This window comes from Eleutherodactylus coqui, unplaced genomic scaffold (genome assembly GCF_035609145.1).
Source record: "Eleutherodactylus coqui strain aEleCoq1 unplaced genomic scaffold, aEleCoq1.hap1 HAP1_SCAFFOLD_48, whole genome shotgun sequence".
Lineage (NCBI taxonomy): Eukaryota > Metazoa > Chordata > Amphibia > Anura > Eleutherodactylidae > Eleutherodactylus > Eleutherodactylus coqui.
In genome coordinates, this window is record NW_027102367.1 from 664,070 (window position 1) to 683,789 (window position 19,720).

Genomic DNA, 19,720 nt, shown 5'->3' on the forward strand with positions numbered 1-19,720 from the left:
TCTCCAAGAGTTATAATAACTCTGCTACCCTCACGTTCTGTGACACATAAGCAGGGACACAGCACAGTTATTAAACTTCTCATGTTCATTGAATATACGCAGTGCTGCCTTTTGGTGGAAAAAAACTGAAAACAAATCTATTTGTCCAGCCTCTGTCCGTCCTAAGGGCGGTGGACACGTGTGAGCTGCGTGAACAACATTGCTAAATCAGACGCACCCAGTTACGCTTTACTGCTGGCTTCGCCATTTGCTTTCCTTAATTGGGAAAAAAATACCTGCTCTCCAAGAGTTATAATAACTCTGCTACCCTCACGTTCTGTGACACATAAGCAGGGACACAGCACAGTTATTAAACTTCTCATGTTCATTGAATATACGCAGTGCTGCCTTTTGGTGGAAAAAAACTGAAAACAAATCTATTTGTCCAGCCTCTGTCCGTCCTAAGGGCGGTGGACACGTGTGAGCTGCGTGAACAACATTGCTAAATCAGACGCACCCAGCTACGCTTTACTGCTGGCTTCGCCATTTGCTTTCCTTAATTGGGAAAAAAATACCTGCTCTCCAAGAGTTATAATAACTCTGCTACCTTCACGTTCTGTGACACATTAGCAGGGACACAGCACAGTTATTAAACTTAGATAATTCATTCACTAGAGGCAGTGGGGCCTTTCGTTTTCCAAAAAGGGCAAAAATTATATTTGGCCTGCAGTCTTGCGCCAATTTATTTCCTGCCTGTGAAATCAAATCACTGGTAATACAGCATGCTGAGGGGTAGGGGTAGGCCTAGAGGACGTGGACGCGGCCGAGGACGCGGAGGGCCAAGTCAGGGTGTGGGCACAGCCCGAGCTCCTGATCCCGGTGTGTCGCAGCCGACTGCTGCGCGATTAGGAGAGAGGCACGTTTCTGGCGTCCCCACATTCATCGCCCAATTAATGGGTCCACGCGGGAGACGGTTATTAGAAAATGAGCAGTGTGAGCAGGTCCTGTCCTGGATGGCAGAAAGTGCTTCGAGCAACCTATCGTCTACCCGCAGTTCTGCGCTGTCCACTGCTGCCAATCCGAATCCTCTGTCTGCTGCTCCTCCTTCCTCCCAGCCTCCTCACTCCACTACAATAACACCTGCTCAGGAGCGGGAACACTCCCAGGAACTGTTCTCGGGCCCCTGCTTAGATTGGGCAGCAGCGGTTCCTCTCCCACCAGAGGAGTTTATCGTCACTGATGCCCAACCATTCGAAAGTTCCCGGGGTGCGGGGGAAGAGGCTGGGGACTTCCGCCAACTGTCTCAACAACTTTCTGTGGGTGAGGAGGACGATGACGATGAGACACAGTTGTCTTGCAGTGAGGTAGTAGTAAGGGCAGTAAGTCCGAGGGAGCAGCGCACAGAGGATTCGGAGGAAGAGCAGCAGGACGATGAGGTGACTGACCCCACCTGGTGTGCAACGCTTACTCAGGAGGACAGGTCTTCAGAGGGGGAGTCAAGGGCATCAGCAGGGCAGGTTGCAAGAGGCAGTGCGGTGGCCAGGGGTAGAGGCAGGGCCAGACCGAATAATCCACCAAGTGTTTCCCAAAGCGCCCCCTCGCGCCATGCCACCCTGCAGAGGCCGAGGTGCTCTAAGGTCTGGCAGTTTTTCACAGAGACGCCTGACGACCGACGAACAGTGGTGTGCAACCTTTGTCGCGCCAAGATCAGCCGGGGAGCCACCACCAACAGCCTCACCACCACCACCATGCGCAGACATATGATGGCCAAGCACCCCACAAGGTGGGACGAAGGCCGTTCACCGCCTCCGGTTTGCACCCCTGCCTCTCCCCCTGTGCCCCAACCTGCCACTGAGATGCAACCCCCCTCTCAGGACACAGGCACTACCGCCTCATGGCCTGCACCCACACCCTCATCTCCGCTGTCCTCGGCCCCATCCAGCAGTGTAGTTCAGCGCACCGTTCAGCCGTCGCTTGCGCAAGTGTTCGAGCGCAAGCGCAAGTACGCCGCCACGCACCCGCACGCTCAAACTTTAACCGTCCGCATAGCAAAATTCATCAGCCTTGAGATGCTGCCGTATAGGGTTGTGGAAACTGAGTCCTTCAAAAGTATCATGGAGGCGGCGGCCCCGCGCTACTCAGTTCCCAGTCGCCACTACTTTTCCCGATGTGCCGTCCCAGCCCTGCACGACCACGTCTCCCGCAACATTGTGCGCGCCCTCACCAACGCGGTTACTGCCACGGTCCACTTAACTACGGACACGTGGACAAGCACAGGCGGGCAGGGCCACTACATCTCCCTGACGGCACATTGGGTGAATTTAGTGGAGGCTGGGACAGAGTCAGAGCCTGGGACCGCTCACGTCCTACCCACCCCCAGAATTGCGGGCCCCAGCTCGGTGCTGGTATCTGCGGAGGTGTATGCTTCCTCCACTAAAGCACCCTCCTCCTCCTCCTCCTCCTCTGTCTCGCAATCAAGATGTGTTAGCAGCAGCATGTCGCCAGCAGTCGGTGTCGCGCGGTGTGGCAGCACAGCGGTGGGCAAGCGTCAGCAGGCCGTGCTGAAACTACTCAGCTTAGGCGATAAGAGGCACACGGCCCACGAACTGCTGCAGGGTCTGACAGAGCAGACCGACCGCTGGCTTGCGCCGCTGAGCCTCCAACCGGGCATGGTCGTGTGTGACAACGGGCGTAACCTGGTGGCGGCTCTGCAGCTCGGCAGCCTCACGCACGTGCCATGCCTGGCCCACGTCTTTAATTTGGTGGTTCAGCGGTTTCTGAAAAGCTACCCACGCTTGTCAGACCTGCTCGTAAAGGCGCGCCGGCTCTGCGCACATTTCCGCAAGTCCCACACGGACGCTGCCACCCTGCGCACCCTGCAACATCACTTTAAGCTGCCAGTGCACCGACTGCTGTGCGACGTGCCCACACGGTGGAACTCTACGCTCCACATGTTGGCCAGGCTCTATGAACAACGTAGAGCTATAGTCGAATACCAACTCCAACATGGGCGGCGCAGTGGGAGTCAGCCTCCTCAATTCCTTTCAGAAGAGTGGGCCTGGTTGGCAGACATCTGCCATGTCCTTGGTAATTTTGAGGAGTCTACCCAGGTGGTGAGCGGCGATGCTACAATCATTAGCGTCACCATTCCTCTGCTATGCATCTTGAGAAATTCCCTGCAAACCATAAAGGCAGCTGCTTTGCGCTCGGAAACGGGGGCGGGGGAAGACAGTATGCCGCTGGATAGTCAGGGCACCCTCCTGTCTATTTCTCAGCGCGTACAGGAGGAGGAGGAGGAGCATGAGGAGGATGAGGAGGAGGGGGAAGAGACAGCTTGGCCCGCTGCTGACGGTACACCGGCTGATTGCCTGTCATCCTTTCAGCGTGTATGGCCTGAGGAGGAGGAGGAGGAGGAGGATCCTGAAAGTGATCTTCCTAGTGAAGACAGCCATGTGTTGCGTACAGGTACCCTGGCACACATGGCTGACTTCATGTTAGGATGCCTTTCTCGTGACCCTCGCGTTGCACGCATTCTGGCCACGACGGATTACTGGGTGCACACACTGCTCGATCCACGGTATAAGGAGAACCTGCCCACTCTGATTCCCGAAGAGGAAAGGGGTTCGAGAGTGTTGCTATACCACAGGACCCTTGCGGACAAGCTGATGGTAAAATTCCCAGCCGACAGCGCTAGTGGCAGAAGGCGCAGTACCGAGGGCAAGGTAGCAGGGGATGTGCGTAGATCGAGCAGCATGTACATCCCAGGCAGTGCAACAGTCTTTAAGGGCCTGGCCAGCTTTATGGCTCCCCACCAAGACTGTGTCACCGCTCCCCAGTCACGGCTGAGTCGGCAGGAGCACTGTAAAAGGATGGTGAGGGAGTACGTAGCGGATCGCACGACCATCCTTGGTGACGCCTCTGCCCCCTACAACTACTGGGTGTCGAAGCTGGACATGTGGCCTGAACTAGCGCTGTATGCCCTGGAGGTGCTTGCTTGTCCTGCGGCTAGCGTCTTGTCGGAGAGGGTGTTTAGTGCGGCTGGGGGAATCATCACAGATAAGCGTAGCCGCTTGTCAACCGACAGTGCCGACAGGCTAACACTCATCAAGATGAACAAAGGCTGGATTTCCCCAGACTTCTGTTCTCCACCAGCGGACAGCAGCGATACGTAAGCAATACGTAGGCTGCACCCGCGGATGGAAGCTACGTTCTCTCTCACCATCCAAAACGGGGACATTTCTGCTTCATCAATCTGTGTCTAATATTCCTCCTCCTCCTCCTCCTGCTCCTCCTCCTGAAACCTCACGTAATCACGCTGAACGGGCAATTTTTCTTAGGGCCACAAGGCTCACTCAAATAATTTTTCAGAACAATTTTTATAAGTTTCAATGCGCTTAAAAGCATTGGAACTTTAACTTGAACCAATTTTTCGTTACACTGGGCTGCCTCCAGGCCTAGTTACCACTTAAGCCACATTAACCAAAGCGATTAATGGGTTTCACCTGCCCTCTTGGCTGGCCATGGCCAATTTTTGGGATGTACATTAGTACTGTTGATACAGCAATTTTTGTGGGCCCTCGCCTACAGTGTAATCAAATTAATTTTTAGCCCACCTGCATTACAGCTGACGTTACCTCAGCTGTGTTGGGCAATGCAATGGGATATTTTTATGTACCGCCGGTGGGTTCCAGGGAGCCACCCATGCTGTAGGTGCACACTGAGTTTTTAATACATCTGTACACTTCTAAAGAACCCGTCTGACTGGGGCATGCAGTGTGGGCCGAAGCCCACCTGTATTACGCACGACATTACTACCTCAGCTGTGTTGGGCAATGCAATGGGATATTTCTATGTACCGCCGGTGGCTTCCTGGCACCCACCCAGGCAGTGGGTCCACAGGGAGTTTAACCTACATGTGTCCACTTGTAAAGAACCCCAGTCTGACTGGGGCATGCAGTGTGGGCCGAAGCCCACCTGCATTAAGCACGACATTACTACCTCAGCTGTGTTGGGCAATGCAATGGGATATTTCTGTGTACCGCCGGTGGGTTCCAGGGAGCCACCCATGCTGTGGGTCGACAGGGACTTCACAATAGGGAGTTGTACCTGCCTGTGTCTATGAATTAAAAAGCCCGGTCTGACTGGGGCATGCAGACACCTTGACAGAATGAATAGTGTGTGACACATAGGTTCCCCATTGCTATGCCCACGTGTGCAGCTCCTGATGGCGGTGGCACAGGATTCTATTTCTCATTGCTTCTGTACAGCATTGTGGGCTATCGCTCCGCCACTTTTAAAGAGGGTCGCTGCCTAGCCGTGCCAACCTCTGCAGTGTGTGCCTGCGGTCCCTCGTCATGGCAGACGCAATTCTAAATAGACATGAGTGTGGTGTGGCATGAGGGCAGCTGAAGGCTGCCCAGGGACACTTTGGTGTGCGCTGTGGGGGGGGGGGAGGGGGGGCGGTTGGGCAGCATGTAACCCAGGAGAAGTGTCAGTGGAGTGTCATGCAGGCAGTGATTGTGCTTTGTTGGAGGTAGTGTGGTGCTTAGCAAAGGTATGCCATGCTAATGAGGGCTTTTCAGAAGTAAAAGTTGTTGGGAGGGGGGGGGGGCCCACTCTTGCCGGTATTGTGGCTTAATAGTGGGACCTGGGAACTTGAGATGCAGCCCAACATGTAGCCCCTCGCCTGCCCTATCCGTTTCTGTGTCATTCCCATCACTTTGTTGAATTGCCCAGATTTTCACACATGAAAACCTTAGCGAGCATCGGCGAAATACAAAAATGCTCTGGTCGCCCATTGACTTCAATGGGGTTCGTTGTTCGAAACGAACCCTCGAGCATCCCGGGAAGTTCGTTCCGAATAACGAACACCCGAACATTTTGGTGTTCGCTCATCTCTAATAAAGACCAATCAATTGGGGCGCCAACTTAAAAGATCACAGAGTGATTGATCATTGGAACGAGTGAATGATGACCCAGTTGTTTGATCATTCAGTTGAGCATTGGTCTGTCAGGGAAGTAATATCACCCATCCCAGGTCTGCAAATGGCTGAATAATCCCTTTTTACATGAAACAACTGGCAAACCACAAGCCATAATCTTTAGGTCTGCATAAAATGAACAGCAAACCTTGAACAATTACCATTCAGTTTTGCACAATCCAACGATCAGTTGTAATCATTCCATGTAGAAAGGCTCTTATCCCTCTGGTTTCAATTCCCTGGCATCTAGTTTGCTCTTACTTTTTGACCTGTGTTTACTCAAGTAATCTTTGGGGCAGTTGTGGTTTACTTCTCTCCCATAGAAAATATGTAAAACCTTGTTTGATTTTAGTAAAGAAGGCTTGTGGGATGTTCATGGGAATTGTCTGTAATACATACAATATTTTAGGCATTACATAAGCCTTCAGGTAAGCCTTCTTTCTGCCCATCCACGATATAAAGGGGAGTTTGGTTGACCCCAGTTGGCCATGGATCTTAATGAGTAGTGGTTCGAAGTTGGCAGTGTACAGGTCCTGCAGTGATCTTGTGAGCATAATGCCCAGATACTTTAAATATTTATCTGGCCACTTAAAGGTGGCTAGCTTTGGGAGGTCCACCAACTCCGACCACGGGGCGGAAATGTTCAGTATCTAAGATATAGTATAGTTTATTTGAAAATTTGAGGCAATACCAAATTGGTTGAATATTCCAAATATCTAGGTTTTGGTTTAGAAATTATTAATAAAAGGCTATCGGCGAATGCTGTAGTCTTATGCATATAGCCACATGTCTCTATACCTCTTATCTCTTTGGTCTGTCTTATTTTTGGTATTAATGTTTCTATAACAAAGATGAAAAGGGAGGGGGAGAGCGGGCATCCCTGTCTTGTTCCATTAAAAATACGGAAAAGGGGAGAGAGGGTGCTATTAATTCTAAGTTGTGCAGAGGGGAATTTGTAAAGCGTGAGTATGGCTTGGATGAAGGGGCATGGGAAACCGAATCTGGTGAATGTAGCCTGCATGTAAGGTCAGCTGACTGTCAAATGCCTATTCAGTATCAGTACCTAACAGAGTTAGTGGAAGCCCATGGGACTTTGCGTAGTGTATTAGGTTAATTAACCGTGAGGTATTGTGTTTACCCTCTTGTGGCTTAACAAAGCCCACTTGCTCTGGATCTATTATTTTAGGTAGGAGGTCTCGCATTCTATATCCCAGCTGCTTTGCCCACCACTTCACATCAGCGTTAAGTAGTGAAATTAGGTGATAGCTGTCACATTCCTTGCTGTCCTTGCCTTCTTTGGGAATTAGGGAAATATGGGCCATCAAAGTTTGCTCTGTAAATTGCTCGCCATTCAGAAGAGAGTTACACAACGTCAGGAATCTCAGAGCTAGTATCTTTTATAGTAGCAGGTTGGCAAACCATCAGGACCAGGAGCCTTCCCACTGTCTATGAATGATAGCACTTCCAAAATTTCATCTCTAGTAAATGCTTGGGTCCGGAGGTGTTTATCCTAGTCAGTGAGTGACGGGAGCTCAATCGAATCCAGGAAACTGGAGGTTAGAGTTTCTGTGTTTGGAGCTCCCCATGGTGGTGATCCCTGCCTAACCTAACATTCCAGCCCTACCTATTCAGGCCCCAAGGGAGTCCTGGCAGGATTTTATATCCTGCTGGCCCAGAATAGCAGATCACCACATTGATTGAGACTGGCCCAAGAAGTCCTCAGCGTATGCTTGTGCTGGACTTGATGAAAGTTAATGTCCATTCCTGTTTCACATGTTCTGTGGTGCAATATTTGGTTATGTGCTTAGACTGAGTCATGAAGAAATGCCTGACCTGATTGCTTTTTGACAATGTTGGTATTGTGGTATTACAATACATAACAGTTCATTTCAAGCTCCATATTCTCTGAGAGCCTTTAAAATATGTAACCAATTTGTTACATAGTTTTCTGGCGGGGGTGGTGGGAGGGCGGGTCTGTTTTGGCACCCTAGACTTCTTTCCCCCTGGGCTGATGATACTTCAGTGTCATCTATAACTGACCTAGGGTTGGTTTCCCACCCTGTGAGATTGGGATTCTATGCTCCGATCGACAGAATGAATGTCTTCGGTCATCCTACTTTATGTTCTTTTCCCTTCTATCTGTTTCTTCACTTTTCTCTTATTACTGCCTCGCTAGTCCCTCGCATGCTGGCTGCCACAAGAATTCTCCTTACAGTTTCTGAACCACCGCCATGACTAGCCTTTCTTTTTGTTCATATAATGTCAGGGGTCTGAATGCTTCTGCTAAGCGGAGCCAGATTCTGGTACATTTACACAAGAAACAAGTCCTGATAGCCCTCTTTCAGGAGACACCCTTCAGAGATGGCCATCTCCCCAAGGGGAATGACAGATATTACACAAGCTGGTATCCTAGAGTGCATCCTGAAAGGAGGGTATGCGGAGTGTCTGTAGCAATCCATAAGAGCCTCCCACATAGAGTTATGGACTCCAGGGTGGATAGCAAGGGTAGATTTATTTTCCTTAAACTGAATCTTGGATGTCGTATTCTCACAGTGGATAATATCTATTCTCCCAATACAGGTCAGGTTTCATTTGACTGTTGTATGCTGGGGGAGCTGGCGCAGTTTGCCTCGGGTTCTAATATCATTCTCAGAGGGGATTTCAATGTTGGCTTGGACACTGATCAGGATACATCCTCGGGTAAGTCTGGGCCCTTCCTGGTGGCCTTGCATAGACTACGGAGACGATTGTCTGAGCTGTGACTCATTGACCTTTGGAAGATTCTTCATCCTAGGGTCAGGGACTACAGCCATTCACTCCGCCACTCATAATAGTTATGGTTGGTTGGACTACATTTTAGTCTCAGATGGTCTCCTGGACTTGGATCCTAGATGCTTCATGGGTAATTTTATATGGTCAGACCACATACCTGTCTATGGGGCCTTGCTGGGACAGGGGAGCAGGGGAAGGGGGGGGCGAACTCTTGGAGACTCAATGACAATCTCTTAGGTGAGGCTTGCTGCCTTCAGGAGGTCAGACAGACAATAGAGACTTTTGCGGAGATCCACAAGACAGACACTACATGCCTGACTATCCAATGGGAAGCCTTGAAGTATGTTCTGAGGGGCATCTTTATCTCACACAGGGCAAGGCTCAAGAAGGATAGGATGGGTAACTTGCCGGACTTGATTTCTCGGCTGGATAAGACAGAACAAGCTAATAAGTCAAACGCTTCCCCATCTTTAAATGCAGAGATTTCGACTCTACAACAACAAATATTGAGGATTATGGATAGGGCACATTTGTGCATATGAGGTAGACTAAAGGGGGGGTTACAAGTACGGTAATAAATGGTTGGAAAGGGCACTAAATCCTCTGGAAAAACAGTCCTACATTTTTGCAATGAACTGATAAAGGGAAAATACATGCGACAAATGATATCCTAGAGTGCTTCAGCAGCTACTATGGCGAGTTATATAATATAGAGGGGGCGGTGGATACGTCTGTGATCTATCAATATTTACAGAATGACGCTTTGTCTGTGATCACGGCAGAAAGATCGGCGACATTAGAGGAAGACATGCTAGAATCAGAAATTCTGAAGGAAATTAAGAACTTAAAAATAGGAAAAAGTCCCGGCCCTGATGGCTTTACCCCCAGATTTTATAAAACCTGCAGGGATCTCATAGTCTCTCCCCTGGGTAGGGCCTTTAACGTGGTATCGGGGAATTGCCCCTTTCCATCACAGGCCCTCCCGGCAGAGATCCCATGTCATGCGGGAATTATCACCCGATTTCCCTCCTGAATATAGATACTAAACTTTTTGTGAAAACTATTGCCACAGGAACTATTACTACAAAACTTTTATCACTCAGGTGCTCATTCATCAGGACCAGGTGGGATTTTTCCCTGGGAGAGAGGCCAGAGACAATACAATCAGCACACTTTACTTGATAGGAAAAGTGCGAGAGATGAATAGCTTGCAGGTAATGTCGAGAACACTTTTGACCAAGTAAGTCGGGCGTTTTTGAAGGCCAAGAAAAGATAGGATTAGGTAGCAGATTATTAAATTGGATAATGGCCCTATATAATATCCCCACGCCACAGGTCCAGTTAAATGGGAAAAGCTGTAAACCAATTGATATCAGTAATGGCACTCAGCAGGGGTGCCCTCTCTTATATTAAGACTAAATACGTGGTGAAGAGAGTGGAGTGGTAACTTCAATAGTGGAGGTGCTGCCTGACCAGATGACGCACCACCTGGGGGGGTGTGATAGAGCAAGAGAATAGGACTAAAAACGGGTAGTGGAGAAGGCGCAACACTGCAGGTTAAAGCAAGTAGGAAGTGACCAAAGGTGTGGAAAACTCCTCCTTTTATTTAATAAAGTACGTGATAAGCTTATGAAAATGCGTTTCGGGGATAACCCCTTCATCAGTTTGGTTGGTGTTTAAAATATACAAGCTATTGGTGGGTCCCAATTATGAAATAAGAGAAGTGTTCCACACCTTTGGTCACTTCTTACTTGCTTTAACCTGGAGTGTTGCGCCTTCTCCACTCTCAGTAGTAATAGTGCCCCCTATATTAGCCCCAGTAGTAATAGTGACTTTCCATAAAGGCCTCAGTAGCAATAGTGTCCCCTATATTAAACCCAGTAGTAATAGTGTCCCCTATATTAGCCCCAGTGGTAATAGTGTCCCCTACATTAACCCCAGTAGTTATAGTGTCCCCTACATTAACCCCAGTAGTAATAGTGTCCCCTATATCAGCCCCAGTAGTAATAGTCTATATAGCCGCAGGAAAGTGCCTTGGGATATAAAGGATCAGGACTCACCTGGTGTGAAGACCTGGACCCAGTGTGGATCTCCAGGTGTCTCACCTGTGGTCCTGGATATATGTCTAATAGGCAGTTTCCTACACCGGTGGTATCCACTGTAGAAGGGGAGAGCTATACGGATTACGGGGGAGCTCTCCAATGAGGGGACCTCCCTGACATATAGATTAGAAAAGAAACAGTCACTTATATAAACCCTGGCTGGTAGGACAGGTAATAACAATATCCAGCGGTCACTGGTGACAATATCCAGAGAAGTAATTGGCACTTTCTTTGAAGGAGGGGGATATGGTAACTACAGCAGCCCCTCCTAGTGATGGTACATCAAGGTATATAGAAGGTATAGATGCGATGTTCCGGACGGTATATAGATGAAGTTGGCAACACGTTTCTGTGCATAACAGTCCCTTTATTAAGCCATACATAAACAAACATAGCATAGTATTCATATTTACCCCATATGATTGTGTAGGTAGTTAGCACATGTTCCTGTATCTGCTCCAGGGGAGAGGGGCGGTTCTACTGGTACGTCACCTAGTAACGTCATTACATCCACACGTTGCTGTCATCGTTGTTAGTCTCCTGCAAGAACGCTCATTGCGCTCCATCCTGAGATCATTCTTCCAGTGTATCCCCTGGTGACGTCATTACGTCCTCGCTGTCTCTACTGCTAATCTCCGGCTGCTACGCATATTGTGTTCCATTCGGAGGGCAGAGGACATAGTGTGCCGATGTCTGGGTATCGACATCATTGTGGCTGCGCGTTCCTTCTCCATAGAAGTACTGGAGAGAGAACACGCTCAATCAGGGGCGTACCTAAGGGCTCAGGGGCCCGGGTGCAAAAGTTCCGCTCGGGGCCCCCCCCTGGGGCCTCCACCCCACACTCCCCCATACTCATACCTAGATCGTGCTGCAAACATGATCTGCCCCTTTACGTAATCTTTCCTGCACATGAAAATTTGTTTGTAGCTCCGCAGGCCACTCTCACACACACCGCTTTTTACCGCTATGAGCACAGTGCCCCGAGTGCCGTACTAACCACGGTACAACACTCCCATAGATATCAATGAGCTTACTCACATCCGCGCTGGAACGCGGTGTCCCTATCACTGTGATTTTTCAGAGCTGTCTGTTCTATTTTTGCGTTTTCATGGTTTTAACACACCTCATCACCCACCACAATGATGGGGCGCATTAAAAAGCGCCGTCAAACGCTGTAACCTGTGTTCGAAAACACTGCTTAAAATTCTGGTCACTATTTCAAGCTGCGTTTTCTGAACACGTGTGTGAGAGCGGCCTTAGAACCTGCATGCAGTAGATAGGGACAGATAGGGACAGATAGGGACAACTTTTTCCAAGTTGGAGCACAGGATTACCAATGGTGCGGATTTTGACTGGAAATCAGCTGCATACCCGCAGCTAATTTCATACTATGCTACGCTCCCCTCGCCTCCTCCAAAGGCTTCCCGTTGTCAGCGCTCCCTGGCTTCTGGTTCCCAGCGGCCTGTACTGGCCTCACCTAACCAGCGGCGTCCTGCCTGACCAGGCCGCTGGGACCGGAAGCCAGGGGGCGCTGATGGCAGGAAACCTACAAAAGGAGGCGAGGGGGGCGCCGCATAGTACGAAATCAGCTGCGGATACACAGCTGATTTCTAGTCTGAATCTGCACCAATGAAGCAGATTTTTACTATTTTTTGGATGCGGAAATGCTATGGAATTTGGTGCAGAAATTTCCAATTCGGACATTGCGCAGCATTTCCACTGTGTGCTTTTCCATACTGTAAGTCAAGTTGAGTTTTGCTGCCACGTGCAGAGTGGCGTCAGTAGCAATAGCGTCCCCTATATTGGCCCAAGTAGTAATAGTAACCTCCATAGTGGCCTCAGCAGTAATAGTGTCCCCTATATTAGCCCCAGTAGTAATAGTGTCCCCTATATTAGCCACAGTAGTAATAGTGACTTTCACAGAGGCCTCATTAGTAATAGTGTCCCCTATATTAACCCTAGTTGTGATAGTGTCCCCTATATTAACCCCAGTAGTAATAGTGTGCCATATATTAAACCCCGCAGTTATAGTGTCCCTTATATTAGACCCAGTAGTAATAGTGTTCCCTATATTAGCCACAGTAGTAATAGTGACTTCCACAGAGTAGTAATAGTTGTGGACGAGGAGGAAAGAAAAGGCTGGAGCCAAACGCGTACAGTCGTGTGAACAATAATACTAAATACGTGGTGAAGAGAGTGGAGTGGTAACTTCAATAGTGGAGGTGCTGCCTGACCAGATGACGCACCACCTGGGGGGGGGGGTGATAGAGCAAGAGAATAGGACTAAAAACGGGTAGTGGAGAAGGCGCAACACTGCAGGTTAAAGCAAGTAGGAAGTGACCAAAGGTGTGGAAAACTTCTTTTATTTAATAAAGTACGTGATAAGCTTATGAAAATGCGTTTCGGGGATAACCCCTTCATCAGTTTGGTTGGTGTTTAAAATATACAAGCTATTGGTGGGTCCCAATTATGAAATAAGAGAAGTGTTCCACACCTTTGGTCACTTCCTACTTGCTTTAACCTGGAGTGTTGCGCCTTCTCCACTCTCAGTAGTAATAGTGCCCCCTATATTAGCCCCAGTAGTAATAGTGACTTTCCATAAAGGCCTCAGTAGCAATAGTGTCCCCTATATTAAACCCAGTAGTAATAGTGTCCCCTATATTAGCCCCAGTGGTAATAGTGTCCCCTACATTAACCCCAGTAGTTATAGTGTCCCCTACATTAACCCCAGTAGTAATAGTGTCCCCTATATCAGCCCCAGTAGTAATAGTCTATATAGCCGCAGGAAAGTGCCTTGGGATATAAAGGATCAGGACTCACCTGGTGTGAAGACCTGGACCCAGTGTGGATCTCCAGGTGTCTCACCTGTGGTCCTGGATATATGTCTAATAGGTGGTTTCCTACACCGGTGGTATCCACTGTAGAAGGGGAGAGCTATACGGATTACGGGGGAGCTCTCCAATGAGGGGACCTCCCTGACATATAGATTAGAAAAGAAACAGTCACTTATATAAACCCTGGCTGGTAGGACAGGTAATAACAATATCCAGCGGTCACTGGTGACAATATCCAGAGAAGTAATTGGCACTTTCTTTGAAGGAGGGGGATATGGTAACTACAGCAGCCCCTCCTAGTGATGGTACATCAAGGTATATAGAAGGTATAGATGCGATGTTCCAGACGGTATATAGATGAAGTTGGCAACACGTTTCTGTGCATAACAGTCCCTTTATTAAGCCATACATAAACAAACATAGTATAGTATTCATATTTACCCCATATGATTGTGTAGGTAGTTAGCACATGTTCCTGTATCTGCTACAGGAGAGAGGGGCGGTTCTACTGGTACGTCACCTAGTAACGTCATTACATCCACACGTTGCTGTCATCGTTGTTAGTCTCCTGCAAGAACGCTCATTGCGCTCCATCCTGAGGTCATTCTTCCAGTGTATCCCCTGGTGACGTCATTACGTCCTCGCTGTCTCTACTGCTAATCTCCGGCTGCTACGCATATTGTGTTCCATTCGGAGGGCAGAGGACATAGTGTGCCGATGTCTGGGTATCGACGTCATTGTGGCTGCGCGTTCCTTCTCCATAGAAGTACTGGAGAGAAAACACACTCAATCAGGGGCGTACCTAAGGGCTCAGGGGCCCGGGTGCAAAAGTTCCGCTCGGGGCCCCCCCCTGGGGCCTCCACCCCACACTCCCCCATACTCATACCTAGATCGTGCTGCAAACATGATCTGCCCCTTTATGTAATCTTTCCTGCACATGAAAATTTGTTTGTAGCTCCGCAGGCCACTCTCACACACACCGCTTTTTACCGCTATGAGCACAGCGCCCCGAGTGCCGTACTAACCGCGGTACAACACTCCCATAGATATCAATGAGCTTACTCACATCCGCGCTGGAACGCGGTGTCCCTATCACTGTGATTTTTCAGAGCTGTCTGTTCTATTTTTGCGTTTTCGTGGTTTTAACACACCTCATCACCCACCACAATGATGGGGTGCATTAAAAAGCGCCGTCAAACGCTGTAACCGGTGTTAGAAAACACGGCTTAAAATTCTGGTCACTATTTCAAGCTGCGTTTTCTGAACACGTGTGTGAGAGCGGCCTTAGAACCTGCATGCAGTAGACAGGGACAGACAGGGACAGACTTACCCCGACGCTGCAACTCCACGTTCAGCAGGAAGCAGGGGACAGCACATGATCATTGTGCCCTGCCGGCCCATGTGACTTCCTCCCTCCTCCTCCTCCCCCCTGCTCTGCCGGGCTACACTTGGGCTGGCCGTTCTGCATGCAGCCTGATTGGAATCATGCTGCACACAAAACGGCCACCCATTAATGCACTGAATGTGCATGTAGGTATGGCGTAGGGCGGCCTTTGGGCCCCCTGAGCGCAGAGGCCGGGTCACCATGGCGACCCCAGCAACCCGTGACGCCACGCCTATGCGCTCAATGCAGCTGTGGGGTCACTACAGTGTTAAATTAACAATAACGCCTTCCCTTACATGGGGGTGCGCTTCAATCAACTTTATTTATACACACATTATTCTTCTCTTCTCATTTGGATATGAGGGTCACCAGTGACTGCTGAATATTGTCATTAGGCTGTCCAACCAGCGCAGGGTTTTTATAATTGACTTTTCTTATCCAGTAGTAATAGTGACTTCTATAGTGGCTTCAGTAGTAATAGTGACCCCCATATTAGCCCCAGTAGTAACAGTAACCTCCACAGTGGCACCAGTAGCAATAGTGACCCCCACAGTGGCCTCAGTAGTAATAGTGTCGGCTATATTAGCCCCAGTAGTAATAGTGACCTCAGTAGTAAGTGTCCCCCATATTAGCCCCAGTAGTAACAGTAACCTCCACAGTGGCACCAGTAGCAATAGTGACCCCCACAGTGGCCTCAGTAGTAATAGTGTCCCCTGTATTAGCCCCAGTTGCAATAATGTCCCCTATATTAGATGTCTAAAACCAAACTTTATTGAGATACTATTAAAAACCAGGGCACTTGAACACACATAATCCACGTCAGACCAAGTAGATACTGGAATGAACGTGAAAGTGATTGACAGACAAAAATACAGAATTAATTTGGAACCCAAGACCAGGATACCACATTTACACAACTAGACAGGAATCCCTGAAGGCCGATTGTGGCCAAGAGGATCAGCGATCCTGAATAAGGATGTTTATGGATAGGAAAAAATATGCAACAACTTGGACTTCTAAGGGTACACTATGATATAAATGTGTTATCAGATAGCCCAAGGAAAAAGGGAGAAAATGGATTCTGCATGAAGAACACTGGTTACAGCGTCCGCAGGGATTGATCTGCATTAAGTTTCAGTTTCTTTCCATAGTGCAGCCAGTGTAGCTGGTTTTCCACGGTATACCACATCCGTTAGGGCTCCCCACAGGTAGACATTAGGGGGGTTACATCAGGGGAACAGAGAGGGAATTCAACAGCACCTCTCCATCCTATCCAGCATTTTGGCAGACCATCATGGAGATATTCTATCACGGCTCGGTTGGTAGTGTGGTGGTGCGCCATCTTGTTACACGCAAAAAATTAGGTTCTGCTCCATCTTTCTGTGTTTTGCGTAGCAAATGCCCCTCATAGAAGTCTAAAGTCATAGGTGCGCAAATATGCCAGGGGAATGCGTAAAACACTGTGCAAAACTGCTAAAAAACACATCTGGACTTCATTAGGATAAATAGCCTTTTAATCCATGGAAGGGGGTGTCACGTGACCTGGCCCCGTGTGCACAAAAAGTACAGTACTAGGCATGACTGCAAATCAACCTCAACAACCTTGTTATGTGCAAATACGTTGCATTGGAGAGAGCTTTTGCGTATACGCTCATGTGAAGCGGCCCTTAAGGTAGTATTTACTGCTTCTGTATGTATATTCGAAAATATCTACACCACATATACATTACACATGTACATTATTCCCATCAGTGTGAATAATGTGCAGCAGATATTACAAACATCACCACTTCTACTATTCTGCTCCCTGTTAGGAGGACCCAGCGGTGTTTGGCCAATTGGCTCAGGAAGCACCACCTCTACGACCATCCGAGAGAGACTGCGGTTCCAACATGTACTCGGCCGGGGAGCCTACGGGGAAGTCGTGCTGGCAGAGGACACCGCTACCTGCCAGCAATTCGCAGTGAAGGTCATCAGGAAGAAAGCCCTGCTAGCGGAAGTGGAGATGGCGGATGTGATGGTGGAGCACCGTGTTCTGCAGCTTACGATTGGGAGTCCCTTCCTCGTCCATGCAGAATTCGCATTTCAGACCAAGGTATAGTTCTTATCGCACATCTGCAAACTTCACCGCTATGTGCCCCGTAGATGTGGACTTTGTAATATAACGTCATACTAACCAACCTCCTTATATGTGTTAAGGACCGCTAGGTCACATTAACCTTTCAAGTCTTGGGTTCCAAATCAATTCGTATCCGCTGCAGCACGGAGGCCAAGAACCACACCAGAGTCGGTTTCTAGTTCTCCTCAGATACGGAGAGAGAGCCACGGCAAGTATATAGCTCACTCTGCTTTAGGCGTACATACTCTGAGCGTTTATTGACTGAGTATAGTTCTAAATACAGGAAAGGAATACGTCATCATTAGTCATGGGGTTAATTTCATTGGGTTAGAAAAAACGTCAAGAATTGTGCTTTGTTCAACAATCAGCGCAGTGAGAATAAATATGTGAAATGTCCTTCAAATGATTACTCCTCCCGGACGTTATCCCGTCCTCCCTTGGAGTTTGGATGATCGCAGCGTCATATCAGCACGATTTGCTCTTTTCCCATAGCTCAGGAGTGGGGGAGTCTCTTCTGATAGCGACTGTACCAGGCAAATGTTCTCGGATGAATAGAAAAAAAACAAATCATTAGACATTGCACCGAATGCCATGCTCTGCAAGTTATTTCTGCTTTAATTATTGTTTCACTACACACAAGCTTATTTACATCTTATAATGCTCCATTTTGTATCTAGCGGCCATTTTGAGACAGATTCTTCCATTGTATGGACCTGTACCTTCTCATATGTCTCTTCTACATTACAGACGCACGTTCTACTCGGACTGGAGTATCTGAGCTGCGGGGACCTGGACCAACTCCTGCAGTCGAAGGGACGGCTCGATGTCAACAGCACCAGATTCTACGCTGCAGAGATGGTGTGCGGCATCCAGCACCTCCACGCCAAGGGGATCATCCACAGAGATCTGAAGCCCGAGAACATCCTGGTGGCTGAGACGGGCCATGTGAAGATCACAGATTTCGGTCTTGCCTTGGAGAACATGCACGGAGACCGAACGGCCACCGATCATGCTGGGACCGAAGGCTATATTGCTCCTGAGGTGAGAGGAATAGACTCTTTATACTATTCTTTGCCATAAGTGTATTAATGTTCTTGGGTCATGGATCCTGGAGACAGCAGTCCAGGGATGGTATAGAGGACTGCGGTCTCAGCGCTCGCCTAGTGCAGTGCCCAGATCCCATGTAATGATGTAAAACTTATTTCCCAACCTACTGTTTACTGTTTATGGCAGATGGACGCCGGAGAGGAATACAACGCCGCCGTCGATTGGTTTTCATTTGGAGTCATCATGAATAAAATGATTACTGGCGAGCGTGAGTATAAACCAAAACTCATTAATGAGTCCACCTCCGGAGCGAAGAACATCATCTTACAGGTAAGAGTGTTACTTTTATTTCTTTGAGTTCTAATGTTGTAATAATTTGTGATGCTTTTATTGCCTTTTCTAGTCAGATTCTTGTAATTATAGTCAGTAATAACAGTGACATTTCTCATTTCAGCTCCTCAAAAAGAACCCAGCCAAGCGTCTCGGAGTCAACAGAAACATCCGAAAGCACCTGTTCTTCCAGCTGATCGACTGGGACTCTGGAATCCCTTAGAGTGCCCCCACCGCACATCCCTGAGGAAAGTAAATGAGCAGAATTGTACTAGATCCTGGATGGTGAGGGACTCCCTCCCTGATCTACTACTGATTGCCTATCTAGAGGATGGACCATCAATAGTTCACAACTGGAAAACCCCAAACTTTAAATATTGATGACTTATTCTTAGGATAGGTCATCAATATTAGAACAGTGAAAAGTGAGCGCTGCAGCATTTTCCTTGTATATCAGGCACAGCGTCATATATCGTTTAGTGGTTATGCCTGGTATTGCAGCTCAATCCCACTGATTCGAATGCAGTCAGCAAACACGTCCGTAGTTTGTCTTACATGGGAAAACCCTTCTCACCATAATCAGAATAGTATTTTCTTTTCTTGCAGTCATCTAAACCTCAACATCTTCAGCCATTCCACCTGGACGCCGTGGAAGCAGCAGAGGCCAAGGACTTCCGCCCATCAGCTAAAGACCAGGCCATGTTCAGAGGGTTTTCATTCTCCAACTTGAAGACCCTCTTGGACTCCGGCTTTACAACCACCAGAGCGAGCGGTCCTCCTGAGCCCCCATGAGTACATCAGGAGAAAAGACACCGTGGGACCCCTTAGGAGTGTGCCAGCAGTACCACCCAGCTGGCGGTAAGTACCGGCGCCACAACATCTGCGCCATGTAGAATCATAGACATGTGCACTATACTAAAGACCTTAAAAATACCCCATGTAGGCAAATTATTTCCTTTACAAAAATTGTAAAGGAGGGGTAGCTTTTTTAACGCCACAAAATGTGCCATCTTTGAGAACCGGTCGACCACCACTAAGATAGTGGTGCACTTCTGGGATTCTGGTAGGTCCGTGATGAAATCTACTGATAAGTGCGACCATGGGCTGGAAGGAACCGGTAGCGGTCTCAGAGGACCCTCCGGAGGACGCCGCCGACTCTTATTGCGAGCACA

At 48.5% G+C, this 19,720-nt stretch overlaps 1 protein-coding gene across 1 annotated transcript; it reads left to right on the forward strand.

Annotated features, from left to right (window-relative positions):
• Positions 1 to 8,321: 8,321 nt before the first annotated feature.
• On the forward strand, positions 8,322 to 18,771 carry LOC136602437 (protein kinase C delta type-like). The gene is made up of 7 exons (XM_066588869.1): positions 8,322 to 8,364; positions 8,541 to 8,660; positions 8,755 to 8,862; positions 16,867 to 17,147; positions 17,919 to 18,212; positions 18,405 to 18,548; positions 18,673 to 18,771. Exons 1-7 carry the CDS (start codon positions 8,322 to 8,324, stop codon positions 18,769 to 18,771), a joined length of 1,089 nt encoding a protein of 362 aa, XP_066444966.1.
• Positions 18,772 to 19,720: the final 949 nt, after the last annotated feature.

Bases quoted from the DNA above. Each gene is read 5' to 3' on its own strand.
- LOC136602437 (XM_066588869.1), top strand. From the start codon at position 8,322: ATGGCCATCTCCCCAAGGGGAATGACAGATATTACACAAGCTG. The intron at 8,365-8,540 runs GTATCCTAGAGT...CTCCCAATACAG, and splicing joins GACAGATATTACACAAGCTG to GTCAGGTTTCATTTGACTGT. The intron at 17,148-17,918 runs GTATAGTTCTTA...TCTACATTACAG, and splicing joins AATTCGCATTTCAGACCAAG to ACGCACGTTCTACTCGGACT.